General features: G+C 39.6%; 1 protein-coding gene across 2 annotated transcripts in view; it reads right to left on the bottom strand.

The window, feature by feature from the left end:
- Positions 1-988: 988 nt before the first annotated feature.
- Positions 989-14,146, bottom strand: part of RNF115 (ring finger protein 115) — an 80,709-nt gene continuing 67,551 nt past the window's right edge. For both annotated transcript variants that reach the window (XM_041754360.1, XM_041754361.1), the window contains 5 exons: positions 8,259-8,330; positions 6,996-7,068; positions 5,958-6,051; positions 2,951-3,066; positions 989-2,277 (listed from right to left, as the gene is read on the bottom strand). In XM_041754360.1, the coding sequence (XP_041610294.1) occupies positions 2,146-2,277; positions 2,951-3,066; positions 5,958-6,051; positions 6,996-7,068; positions 8,259-8,330 (487 nt within the window). In that variant the 3' untranslated portion in view covers positions 989-2,145. The remainder of the gene's footprint in view (positions 2,278-2,950; positions 3,067-5,957; positions 6,052-6,995; positions 7,069-8,258; positions 8,331-14,146) is intronic.

Here is a 14,146-nt window from a genome sequence, read left to right as displayed (position 1 = left end):
ATCCTTTAACTTAAATTAAAACATGGAACTCCCAAGATGCCTCCTAGGAAGAAACACTATAGAATCATTATGTGGAAAGGGTACAGGAAACAGCAAAAGGAGCCTCATGTCCTCTATTAGAGCACAAAAAAGTGAAGAAAATTTCAGATAACTGAGACTGACACTATTTGCCATTCTGTGTATTGAAAAGGTAACTCCCTATCTAGTACTTTGCTTCTGACCTTTTGTGAAGCTATTCAGATCTGTTCTAGTTCTCTAGCTTTCTAGTTGTAGTAAAAATACAACCTTTTGTCCTGACATCTCCAGACTCTAACAGGGAGGGAATAATTTCCAGCTGTCATAATTTTCTGAGACAGTAGACACTCTTCTACTTGAAAACTATAATGAGCTCCAACTTCAGCACGGCCTTTCTCCATTTATGTAGAGGCCACTAAATATTCAGAATATACCTCTCAATCCTCCCAAGCTTCTTGATCTCACCCCACCCCCACTTCCACTCAAAACCAATGTGTAGTTTTGGGCTACACATCAATACCCATAGTAAATAGCTCACCTTCTCCTAAGAAACAATCTCTGTGGAGGTATAACATGAGAGGCAGAGGAGAAAACATCCTTTATTCCCCTCTGGTGCCAACATGAATCATACCTTATGGTCACAATTTTAGAGGCAGGCTGTTAATTCTGCAAGCCACTCTCCCACTTTCTTTCTTCCCTCCCCTATTCCTTTATCCTCTACCAAAATACAAAGATATCTCTAATCCCTTTCCTCACCCCCAAAACCGGTATGATAGTCAACAAAAACTGAGGAAAGACTCCTAGTCAAGAAAGAGACTCACCAAAGAGTGTCCTTTTTGTTCTAATCATTCCAAACTATGAAGGGCTGATGTGACCAGAAAAATGGTGTCCCCTGTTACCCTCTATGGTGCGCTGACAGTGGTTACGTGTCCCCATCATTTCCTTTTGAGACTTTGAAGTTCCAACAACATTCTTGATCTTCTTCATTTATTCAACTTTAAACACTTAAATGCTTCAAAGAGCATGTGCATGTGCAATGAGACACTGTTAGGCAGAAAATAGAAGGCCCACCTCTCCAAGGCCAAGCTGTTTCAGGCATGATCACAAATAATCAATTTGATTCCAAGTACAACCAGAACCAAGCAGAACAGAAAGATTTCAGAGATGATAAAAGGGCTTAAAAAATTAAAATGAGACAATGTGAAATCTCAATTCCCGAAGATGAATGAATTACTAAAAACAGTAAACTAAATTGGCTGTAGAAGCAGTAATGAAGTAATTCTATTTCTAAGGGAAATTATTTTAAGGTCTCCATGACAAAAGGCAGTAAACAATGAGTCGGGGGTCATTAAAAAAACTTCAGAACCAAAGATTTCAAATATCTATCCTTCTGTGCCTGTATGCTCCCCAACTCATTTCTAAAAAGGAACCAGAATCAGATTCCCACCAACATAAGATTCCTAAGATGTGTCATGTTAGCTTCTGCAGAAAATGCACCTTGTGAAGTAGTCTTTAAAAATTAAAATGAGAAAACCAAAGAGTACAATGATCAGCCACTTTCTCCTCCCCATTGTAATTTTTCTTTGATTTTCTGAGGATTCAAACAAAACAAAATCATTAGTTTCGGATTTCTGAATTAATCTGATCTTGCTTTGTGGCTAATGTGGCCAAGAGTAGATGCTTTTGTACAATTAAAACAGAAAGACTTTAAACAGCAGGACTTTAGGGCTGTGGTTCCACTGCATCTACTATAAAATACACAAATGGTAGGTTGGAGGTTAGAGAAGGAGGTGGAAACATCCACTACAAGAGAACATGACAGATAGTGGGACCCTAGCTAGACTTTAAGGTAAAGTGATTCTATTCTGGCAGGGGAAACCCACATAATCAAGTTTCACACTTATAAAAGTATCACTCTGAATTCAGGAATAAGAGGCATTTGGTTGTAGATACAATTCCATCTGCAGATACTAACTTTAAATTTAGAGAAGAAAAACACTCACTGCATTAATATTATGGGTTGGGGTTTCTTATGCAATTCCTAAATCCACCTACTATTTTTTTTGTTTTGAAACAATTGACAGCTGTGATAAGACTACCACAGCCCTGGCTCAGATGCAGGCTTTAGCTTCAGAAAGTCCATCGGTCATGTAGTTGGCTGTCACTGCTATATCTGTTGCTTGCAGAGGCCTCAGAGCTCTGGGTTTGCCGAGTAGAGTCCTCACCATTTAAGCTCTTCCTACATACAGGACACGTGTCATGCTGAAACAGAAAGATATCAGTCTATATAAATAGCCTGACCTGAGACCTGTAGGTGCTAAACACTTAAGAAACTCTGAGAGCTGGCAGGTGGAAAAACAAAAAGGGCACATATTCTCACACAGTGCACACTGGGCTCAAAGGTGTTAACATTAGGACATCTTCCAAACAGAACTTTAAACAGAAATGACAGAAAGAATTCTAGGCCAGCAACTTAACAACAGCTACCACACATCACCAAATAGAACTAATCAGAAACAGTGACCTGAGACGGTCTATAGTAGTGGTCAGCAAACTTTCTATGAAGAGACTGGTAATAAATATTTTAGACTTCACAGGCCATACCACCTGTGTTGCAACCACTCAACTCTGATGACACAGCACAAAAGTTGCCACAAACAACTATAAACAAATGACCATAGCTGCGTTCCAAGAGAACTTCATTTACAAAAACAAGTGGCAGGCCCAAGACCTGTAGGCTGTGCTTTTGTAACCTCTTGTTAGAGAAGTTCCAAACATATAGTGATGATCTAAAAACTGTTAATGGTGCCAGTAGGAATTAGCCAGGGACTAAAATCTGTTCTGCTTGTCTCTATTAACCCCAAACCATCCCCACACTGCAGAAGGTGTGACTGGCAGAGATGGCCTATCACACATGACAGCTGTCTATACTCACCAGTTCTAACCATGGTACGATACAACTGCTGTGGAAGAAGTGGTTGCAGGGTAACTGCCGGACTTCCTCTTCAACTGTGTAATCTTCTTTGCACACTGGACACTCTAAACCCATATCTGTTGGAGGAGGAAATGCCTTCTAAAGTAAGTGAGCAAAAAGGAAGAAAAAACCAGCCCAGTGTCTTTAACTTAAGTAACATGTAAAGAAAAGACAGAAAGCGCATCCTAGGTGGAAGAGGTAGAAAGCACAAATTTTATTTCAAAATGGGGGAAGAGGTGATAGCAGACAGGGACATGAATGGGCTTTAATTCATTAAGGCCTACACAGAAACTACATAAGGCCTACTTTTCAATGTCAAGACTTGGAAAAAAAAATAAATTGGGGCTTAGATATCTATTAAGTAAAACAGGAAAAACATCTTCTCAGACATGTGATAGCCTTTTGGCAGTTTCTACATAGTAAATACAGGCTATCCATCCACGACAACCAAGGGACACTTCATGGCAATCTTAGCAGTTCCCAATCAGCATCTCAAGCTACTTTTACCCTGCTATTTTCCCCGTTTCACCTCCTCTTTCAGTGTGGTTATGCTAAAGCCCTCTGTACAAGTTAATTAAAAGCTGTACCAGGGGGATCCCTGGGTGGCGCAGCGGTTTCGCGCCTGCCTTTGGCCCAGGGCGCGATCCTGGAGACCCGGGATCGAATCCCATGTTGGGCTCCCAGTGCATGGAGCCTGCTTCTCCTTCTGCCTATGTCTCTGCCTCTCTCTCTCTCTCTGTGTGACTATCATAAATTTAAAAAAAAAAAAAAAAAAAAGCTGTACCAGGAGGTGGTGCTATAGAACTGCAAAGCTCAAGGATAGCTTAGGCTCCAAGTCCAGAGACAAGAAACACTCTGTGAGGAAATGGCTACAAATTAAATTGGGAGTATGAGGCAGCAAAGTCTGGTTTCCCAAATCTGGCTAATACCAGCTAGTGTCTGTCTCCAGTGGCCAGGACATGCTATGTACTCACAGCAGTCAAGGACTTGGAGTAGGACTATACTTAATAGATTTACTCCTTCCTCTCCACTTTTCCCTGACACCTTTACCTAAATTCTAGCTTTTATTTCTTATGCCTGGTCTACTGGAACAGCCTCCTAGGTAGTATTCTTGACCTTAGCCTTCAGCCCTCCAAATTTACCTAAGCTTTGAAACCAGCTAATTCTCCCTAATATTGGCTTTACAGAAATCCTCAGCTCATCTTTACTTGGATTTCCAGCTGGTACCTCAAAATCAAAAGTTCAAATTTAAAATAACACATCACTTCTGTACACAAACCAGGGCCCACTCACAATTCCCCCACCCCTGATAGATGGCAGCACAAGCTCTGTAATTCCCAACTGTGAAACCTTAGAGTCCTCTTTGACCCTTTTCCCTCCTTTATCCTATTATGCAATCAATGACAAAAGCCTTTCTTCAAAGCGATATTGAGCCTACTCTTCCCTGTTAACACTGCCATCATCACCTGCGCCCCACCTGGATACTGTAGCAGCCCCTTAAATCTATGTTTCTGCTTTTTTGCCTTCCAATCCTTTTCAGGCACTACCTCCAAACTAATATTCTCTAAAGACCACCTAAATTCCCTCAATCCTCCACTTGGGGAGCTATGAAACTTGCCTCCTATCTAAAATATCCAGCCCTAACTACTGTGCCAATTTCAAGGTCCGCTCAGACAGGCCCAACCCTTCCTAACCAGTCATACCTCCCACTACTCCTAAACCAGATTCTATTTCAGGGCTAATAAAGTCACTCTCCTTATACCTGATTCAGATACCATGTCCATGCTGGTATACCATGATACCAGCTCCAAAGGGTGAGCATGCCAGCTCACATTGGTTCATACTTACCCTTGAATAGAATGACCTCTCTAAGATGGCTTATCTTGTCTTTAATATCTCCTCTAACTTAAACTGGAATTTGTGGGGGAAGAAACTCTTAGTTCAAAATAATGTTCCTTGTTATTAAATTCCTTCAATGCTTAAAAATAAGATAATATCTATATCTAAAGTACCTAACTGTATCTGACAGAGTAAATATGAGAAATTCCCAGCCTCCTACTTTTTCTCTTTCTCTGTATCACCTGCTCAATACTTTTTTAAATACTGTTTTCTAATCATCTAGTTGAGTGTTGCTTCCCCTGGTAAGATCTTCAAGAAATCAAGTCTTATCTTGTACCTCTTTGTTTCCTGCATGGCACCTAGAAAAAGGACATGGTGGCTGTTGAGGAAATAACTTACTTGCTGATAAAAGAAATTCTCAGCTTTTAACATCTGCAGGCCCTGCCCCTAGACCCCCAGGGAATCTATATACTTTAACATTTACCAAGATCAAAATGACCACAAAACCTCAAAGCATGGGCTCTATTTCTGCCCTGAGCTACTGTACATCTGCTTTGTTAAAAATAATAATAATAATTATAACCAAAAAGGAGCATCCCAAACATAAGGATAAGGAAAAAAAAATTCCCTTGTTCCCGTAAGCTTCAAGTCATATAGAGATAAAGTACGTAACTTTCTAAACTGTCCTTTGCTATATTTAAAAAACAGGGGTGTCTGGCTGGCTAAGTCAGTACAACATGCAACTCCTAATATCAGGATCATAAATTCAAGCCCTATATTGGGCATGGAGCCTATTTTAAAACCAACAAACAAAACATATATAACCCTTCACCAAATGGTCTTTCCCTGGAGCTCTCTCTTCTTTATGAAGATTGTGCAACCTGGCAACTGTCTTAACTTAGGCTTGAATAAAACTCTCTTCCTTTCTCTTTGCAATTTAAAAAAAGGTTTATCCACTTTGCATCAACATGACTAACCCTAATGAAAAGGTAGACACCTTCCATATATGACATCTAGGTAGAATTTTAGGAGTGCTAAAGCTTCACTTGAAGATCTGCAGTATAGGAAGGTGCTGGAATTTTTGAATAGAGATCAGAAGTTGACAGAGTAAGAATAGAAATGAACCTACCAACTTGTTCCTGAGTTACTGTCACTGTTGGAAGAGATGTGATCTTTTCCTTGTCAGCTGGGGGAGGCCCTGTGTTTTCCAGTTGTCCTAAAAGCTACAAAAAAGGAAACAGAAAAAGAAGAAGAAGTGGCAGATATCCCACTATCCCTGGGGAGGTAGCTGCTCCAGCTGAGAACAAACAATGCATATATTAGAAAATGTTAGTTGCTCTTACTTCTGCAAAGCTCTGAGAGGCTTGGGTTTCCCCTTTCCTGCTGCCACAACTCTCATAATTCCTTTACAATTTCAGAGTGACATTCGTAAAAGTCTACAGACAAACCTATCATTGCAAGGCCCACCTCCAGGCATAAAGCAACTTCAGAGGCAGCAAAAAGGTTGTGATGTCAGGAATAAAACTACAACCGAACAAAAGGTAATACTTAATTGGTCTAAAAACTTCATTCTGCTAGAAGAAAAAAAAGGTGGAAGTATGGAAAGTAGCATAAAGTAAGCCAAGAAATAGGTAAATTACTGCCTATGAGAAGATGTGGATATAAATAACATGCTTTCTATTCTCAGCATTCCACAAGGGAAATGAAAAACCAATTAAATTAAAATAAACATAAATATGTGGAAGCAATTATATATGGCATAGGAATACTGTTTTCTCTGCTTCCTTCCCCTACTTTGCTCCATCTAGCAGAAATCCCTGCTTCAAAATGTGAGGAGACCCTCCTTTTTTGTGTAGCATCTATTAATAGGATCCTCATAGGACTGAACAAGAGGCCAAAAATACAAAATACTGTTTGTTATAGGAGAAGTCTTCCCTTCTCTGGAGGTGAAGCCATCTCCTAGAAAGTCCCTAGGACCTAAAAGGTACACGGATGCTGAACTAAACCCCATAAACCGTTTATCCCCTCAGTAAAATGGAAACCCACAAGCTCAAAATATTAGAGAAAGCAGAGTGACTGCCATTTTAGAAAGTAGCAGAAGGAAAGCAGGAAGCCTGTGGAACCATGAGACACACTGAACAGACACCCTCAAAAGGCAGCTCCTCACCTGGGTTACAATGGCATCAAGCCCTGTCTGACCCCAGGCATAGTCCCCAGGGTTGGAGTGCAGCATCCCGCTCCTATACATGAGATGAGACAGACAGCATTAGATGGAGTGATCAGGCTCTGCCTTACACCACAGAAAAAACTGGAAGATCCTGTTCTCTCTCAGAGCTGGAAAGTCACTAGTTCCCTAAAACCAAGTAGCAAAGAATTTCTCAATATTTTTAAGGTCAAACAGTCTCTTATCCAGAAGCAGTCTCTTATTCTCTTAAGTAAGGAATTTTTACTTAATCGAATAGAACATAAAATGTGAAGCTACCTAAAATACTACATGACACACCAGAGCAAAAAGAGTGACTCATTGCCTATTGGCTAAGAAAAGTTTGTCTTCTCTGTGCCCACTTACAGTAAACATAGATGGAGCTGCTTTTTAAGGAGAGTTTTCCCTTTGTGACTGGCCAAAATCTACAGCAGACTTCCCTCATTCTAAGAGGCTGCCCATAGTCCTGGACAATGAGGAGCTTTCAAGTAGAGAAATAGCCACAGAAGTCTCTCTGAATAGCAACTTAGAGCAATTACAAAAGGGACTTGGCAGTGTCACTTTCTGGAGCTGCCGGGGCACTACCCTGGATGACAGACGTCCAGACTCTTTGGCTGGAATATGTTAAAAAGAAACAAGAGGCTGGAAAATAGGGTAACTGTGTAGAAGGACTGAGGTCCCTGTGAGCAAAGGAGACTTCTGGGGCAGAGTCAGAAGTGGCATGTAATTGTTCAGACAAGAGGAAATTCCATCTTAACCCCTTCCCTACTTAAGTGTCACTCTGATACTGAATTACAGCCTTTGTTTCTTCTGACAAACCTTCTTACTTTGAGAAAAGGAAGTTAAGCAATATGTTTTTAATTTCAGAAATTCTTAAGGAATACAATCTTCCCATATGATCTACAGAAGAAACCTGCAAGTCCAGATACCAGGCGTGGTGGGGACCATCTCATTCCCCTCTCAACACAACTCTCAGACCAGAATATGAACCAAAACCAACACACCCAGTGCCCAGACATCCTGTGGGACTAGGATGGCCCTCAGGAGACTGAACAATAAAAGATAAGTTCTGATTAAGTTTGGGCTCAGCAAATAAAGACAGTCTAACACTCTGCCAATCAAACTGTTATACTCACCTATGTAGCTCTTGTTCTTTCTTGCAATGGTACAGATACCTAAAATGCTGCTACTCCAGCAAAGTAAGACAGAGGGTAATTAGTTACTTACCAGGAAAAAGGATGTGAGGATCCAGGAATTGCAGAATTTGCAAAGAATCCTGCAAAGATCTGTTGAATTATTCTGTTGGAGGAAAAAACAATTAGGTAAGACAACAGACCAATGACAGTGTTCTACAGATATATATAGCTGGCCAATCACCAACTCCTTCTCCAAACCATCCATGGGTTTTCAATGACCATTATACAGTAGATAACACCAGAAATCAGTCAGCTACCTGGTAAAGTGCTATTTTGCTATTATGGCTATCTTCTGAGCTCTGTGATCTTATGTATTAACAGATTTTTTGGCTTGAAAGGGACCTGATTACATGGTGTAGTTTTCAAACTATGTTCTTTGGATCTCTGGCAGCAACATGAGGCTGCAATTTGAGCCCATCCTGTAACAACAGTAGTTCCATTTTCATGTGTTTTACACATTGGGTTTCTGTGTAAGATACTATTCAAAGAGCCCTTTAAATTTTTTTTTTTGAGAATAATTCCATTTTACTCACATTCATCAATGTGCTTTATTGGCCCTCAAAAGAGGTTTCAAATGCCTATAACACAAACTCATTCAAACACATACATACCTGACACTTGTCACTCTGAACACTTAGGATGGCACATCTACCCAGTCCTTTATATTAGGAAGTTGATCTTTGTTACCCAAAGAGATAATGGGCAAAAGAAAAAGACTGAAGAGGGTACCTGGGTGGCTTGGTTGGTTAAGCTTCTGCCTTTGGCTTAGGTTATGATCCCAGGGTCCTGGGATTGAGCCCTGCTCAGTGGGGAGTCTGCTTCTCCCTCTCCCTCTGCCTCTCTCTCTTGTTCATGCTCACTTTCTCAAATAAATTTTTTTTTTTTAAAAAAGGACTCTTTGTAAAAAAAAAAAAAAAAAAAAAAAAAGACAAAAAATGTTTCTCCTAGATCTCTTTGTTTTGTGAATGATAGGCATTTTCTCCAGCTTTATTGAGATATAATTGACATGATATATACTTTTAACCGCCTGGTTCCCACTTATCAGGCCAAGCAATAGAATAGTGGCAGTAGCCAATATTAGACTCTCTCTATTCCTAAAATTCAACAGTAGCTAACTAGACTGTGTGTTTTAAAATATGTCCACAGGGATGCCTGGGTGGCTCAGAGGTTCAGCGTCTGCCTTTGGTCCGGGGCCTGATCCTGGAGACCTGGGATCGAGTCCCACATCGGGCTCCCTGCATGGAGCCTGCTTCTCTCTCTGCCTGTGTCTCTGCCTCTCTGTGTGTCTCTCATGCATAAATAAATAAAATCTTTAAAAAAAAAAATAAAAAAAATATGTCCACAAATTATTTTATGACTCTCCTTTGAGTATAGGCTGGCCTTAATGACTTTTTTTTTTAATTGAGGTATAATTCACATGAACATTAGATTAGTTTCAGGTGTACAAATAATGATTCGACATTCATATATAATTGTAAATACCACCACAATAAGACTAGTTAACATTCATCACCCTACATGCTTATAAAATTTTATTTTCTTGTGATTTTAACTCTTTTAAGATCTACTGTCTTAGCAACTTGCCAATATGTAACATTAACTATAATACTGTAGTTACCTATAATTAACTGTAACGAACTATAATATCTTTGCAGTTTTGGTTTGCATTTTTCTGATGCTGTGGTCACCATGCTGCACATTACATCTCCACTATTTATTTATAACTACAAGTCTGTACCTTTTGGACCCCTTCATCTATTTTGCCTACACCCTACTCCCTACCTCTGGCAACCACAATCTATTCTCTTTATCAATGGGCTTTTTTTTTTTTTTTAAGATTCCACATATAAGTGAGATCACATGGTACTTGTCTTTCTCTATCTGACATACTTCACGTATTAAAATGCCCTCAAGGGGGATCCCTGGGTGGCGCAGCGGTTTGGCTCCTGCCTTTGGCCCAGGGCGCGATCCTGGAGACCCGGGATCGAATCCCACGTCGGGCTCCCGGTACATGGAGCCTGCTTCTCCCTCTGCCTGTGTCTCTGCCTCTCTCTCTCTCTCTGTGACTATCATAAATAAATAAAGATTAAAAAAAAAATGTTTAAAATGCCCTCAAGGTCCATCCATGTTGTTGCAAATGGCAAGATTTCATTTTTTTTGGCCAAGTGATATATGTGTGTGCGTGTATCTGGTGTATATTCATACAAATCACATTTTCTTTATCCATTATCCATCAATGGACACTTAGGTTGTCTCCATTATAATAAATAATACTGTATTAACATAGGGGTGTATATATCTTTTTGAATTAAGGTTTTCAATTTCTTTAGATAAATACCCAGAAGTGGAATTGTTGGATCATAGTTTTATTTTTAATTTCTTGAGGAACCTCCATACTGTTTTCCACAGTGGGTGTACCAACTTACATTCCCATCAGCAGTTCACAAGGGTTTCCTTTTCTTCACATCCTCGCTAACACTTATTATTTCTTGTCTCTTTGACAAGAGCCATTCTAACAGGTGTGAGGTGACATTTCACTGTGGTTTTGATTTGTATTTCCCTGCTTAGTGATGTTAAGCACATTTTCGTGTACATTTTGGCTGTCTGTTTTCTTCAGAAAAATAGCTATTCAGATCTTCTGATCCATTTTTTAATCAAAACGGTTTTCTTAAAAAAATGGTTTTCTTTTTTTGGTATCACATTATATGAGTCCTTTCTATATTTTGGCTACTAACCCCTTATCAGATCTGCAAACTCTCCTATTCAGCAGGTTGCCTTTTCATTCTGTTGATGGTTTCCTTTGTTGTGCAGAAGCTCTTTAGTTTGTTAACTTGTCTATTTTTGCTTTTGTTGCCTTTGAAGTCAGATCCAAAAAATCTGTCAAAGAGCTTACTGCTTATGTTTCCCTCTAAAAGGTTTATGGTTTCAGGTCTTACATTCAGTCCATTCTGAGTTAATATTTATGTATGGTGTAAGAAAGTGGTCCAGTTTTCCCAATGTCACTTAAAGAAATTGCCCTTTCCCCATTGTATATTCTTGACTCCTTTGAGTTTATTTCTAAGTTCTCTATTCTGTTCCATTGATTTAGGTGTCTGTTTTTATGCCAATACCATACTGTGACTTACTTCTTAACCATGGAATATGGCACGATAACCTGTGACTTCCAAGATTAAGTCATAAAGAGCACTGTGGCTTACTCTTTGCACTCTCTCTCCAATCATTTTTTGGAAAAGTGGCATGGCACGCAATCCTGCAAAGTTCCATATGATAAGGTACTGAAGCTTCCTCCCAACAGAACAAACTTGCCAGAATATGAGTAAATCTCAGCTGATCCTTCATGTTACTGCAGTAATAACCAATGTCTTGACTATAAGCTAATAAGACAAGGGCCAGAACCATCCAGCTGAACTGCCCCCAAATTCCTGACCCAATGAACTTATGAGATGATTAATGTTTGTTATTTTCAGCTACTAAGCTCTAGTGTAATCTGTTACATAGCAATGGAGGTGTGTTTGATAGCTGGAGGTGTGTTCTAACAAAAACCTAAAATGTGGGAGTAGATTTAGAACCCAATAGAGTTGGAGGAACTTTGAGGAAAATATCAGCGAAAGTCTGGGAGCTTTGACGAAATAGATGCCGAAGGCCTTTGAGGAATTTATGGGTGAGAGCTAAGTGAGAAAAATCTTCTTGGAAACCAGAGGGAAAGGGATCCTTGTTATGTAATTGCAAAAGCTGCTGCTTGCCATAATATGTACAGTAGAAGGTGTGGCTCATGAACTGGGTGATAGTCTAGCTAACAAGATGTACAGACAAGAATGCTAAAGGTATACCTCTAGGCTTCTTCTTGCTGCTTACATTAAAATGGAAGGAAAGAGGAATAAATTAAAGGATAGTTAAATTTTATTTTTTTTAATTTTTTTTTAAGTAATCTCTACACCCAACACAGGGCTCAAACTCACAATACCAAGATTAAGGGTCACGTAACTCTTCCAAGTGAGCCAGGCAGGTGCCCCAAAAGGGAAGGATAGTTAAACAAAAGGGGAGTTAAGACGAAATAATTCTGAAAATTCTCAACTTCTCAAGATGGTAAATGATATTAAAATTAAGAAATGGGTTCCAAGGAAAGATTAAACAAATCCAGGGCACTCACGAAAGAAAATGGTTAACGAGGACCTGGAATACAGCTTAAAAATTATTTGTTAAGACTTCAGAAAGATCTATATAGCCTAAAGAACTATTGAGTTAAACAACTGGGCTTCCAAGAAGCTTAAGGATGTTGTATTAGTCCCCATGGGCTGCCGTAACAAATTCCCACAAACCATATAGTTTAAAAAGAAAGGAATTTATTCTTCTATTGTTTTGGAAGCCAGAGTCTGAAATCAAGATATTGTTAGGGTTAGTTCCTTCTGGAGGCTCTGAGGGAAAATCTGTTCCATGCCCCTCTTCTAGCTTCCCAGCAATATTTGTGTTTTTTGGCTTGTGGACACATTAACCTCTGCCTTGGTCTTCATGTGACTTTATTTCTTGTGTCTTCTGTGTCCAAATTTTTCTATTCTAAGAATACTAGCCATTGCAATTGGGCCCACTCTAACTCAAAAGGATCGCACCTTAACTTGATTACATCTGTAAAGACCTTATGCCAAATAAGGTCACACTCACAGGTAGTGGGGGTTAGGACCTAAACATAACTTTTTGAAGGATACAGTTCTACCCAAGTACTGCCCCTCAGCAATCCCAGCAGAAGCCCAAGGGAGAAAGGAGATTATCTGGAAGAGATTTGTGGGTGTGGCTTTTGCTTATGGTATGAATCTCAGTAACATCCATGAGACTCTGAATTTTAAAAAGAAACATTGCCAGATTAAACTGAAAGGTACAGAGGCAAAACAAAATGAAAAGAAGTCTCTTGGCCCTCAAAATTCCACTGGCAAGAAGCAAAGGAAACTGCGCAGCTGCAAATCTGGACTACTTTTCATGGAAAGAAAAAAAAAAAAAAGATAACTTACAGGGTGAAACCAAGAGCCTAGAATGAGGAAACAAGAGCCACAGAGCAACATTTCTGTGCCAAAAGAAAACAAAGTCCTAATCAAGAAACTTCCACTATTTATCCAGATAACATCAGAATTGCTATGAATCAGTGACTTCTTTGTGTCTCCCATCTTCTCCCTTTTTAAATAGGAATTTCTATACCTATTTAGTATACACTTGTCCCATCACTCTATGTTGGGTGAGTGAGGGGCTGAAAACTTGTTTCTTTAATTTGTAAGTATTCATATCAAAAGAAGTATTACTTGAGGAACTATACCCAAGGAGCCTCCTCAACACTTGGACCTAACAACTGGATTTCAAGTTGATGCTATAAAGGGACAAGGCTTTAGGTGGGTGTTGGGAAGATGTGAGTATATTTTGCACATGAGAGAACCGTAAGTAATTTGTGGCCAGAGGGTGAAATATGGTAGTTTAAAACATGTCTACACATTTTTTTAATACTTCTCCCTTCAAGGAGTGGAGTTTAATTCTTCTCCCCTTGACTGTGGACTGGACCTAGTGTCTCACTTCTTACTGACAAAATATGGCCGAAATGACAGTGTTTGGCTTCTAAGATCAGGATATAAAAGGCATTATGGTTTCTTTCCTTTTCCTTTCTCTCTTAGATCACTTTATTCTGGGGAAGACAGTGGTCAAGTCACAGGGACACTGAAGGAACCCTATGCAGAGATCCACATAGTAAGGAACTAAGGCCTCCTGCCAACAGCTATGTGAGTGACTTATCTCGGAAATAGATCCTCTAGCCCCAGTTCAATGTTCAGGTGCCTGCAACCACAGCTGACATTTTGATTACACCAAACTCTTTACCAGAACCACCTACCTAAGCTGCTCCCAAATTTCTGACCCTTAGAAACTGTAAGAAAATAAATGTCT

This window comes from Vulpes lagopus, chromosome 5, assembly GCF_018345385.1.
Source record: "Vulpes lagopus strain Blue_001 chromosome 5, ASM1834538v1, whole genome shotgun sequence".
Lineage (NCBI taxonomy): Eukaryota > Metazoa > Chordata > Mammalia > Carnivora > Canidae > Vulpes > Vulpes lagopus.
The sequence above is the reverse complement of the archived record's forward strand: the minus strand, read 5'-3'. Positions and strand labels throughout refer to the sequence as shown.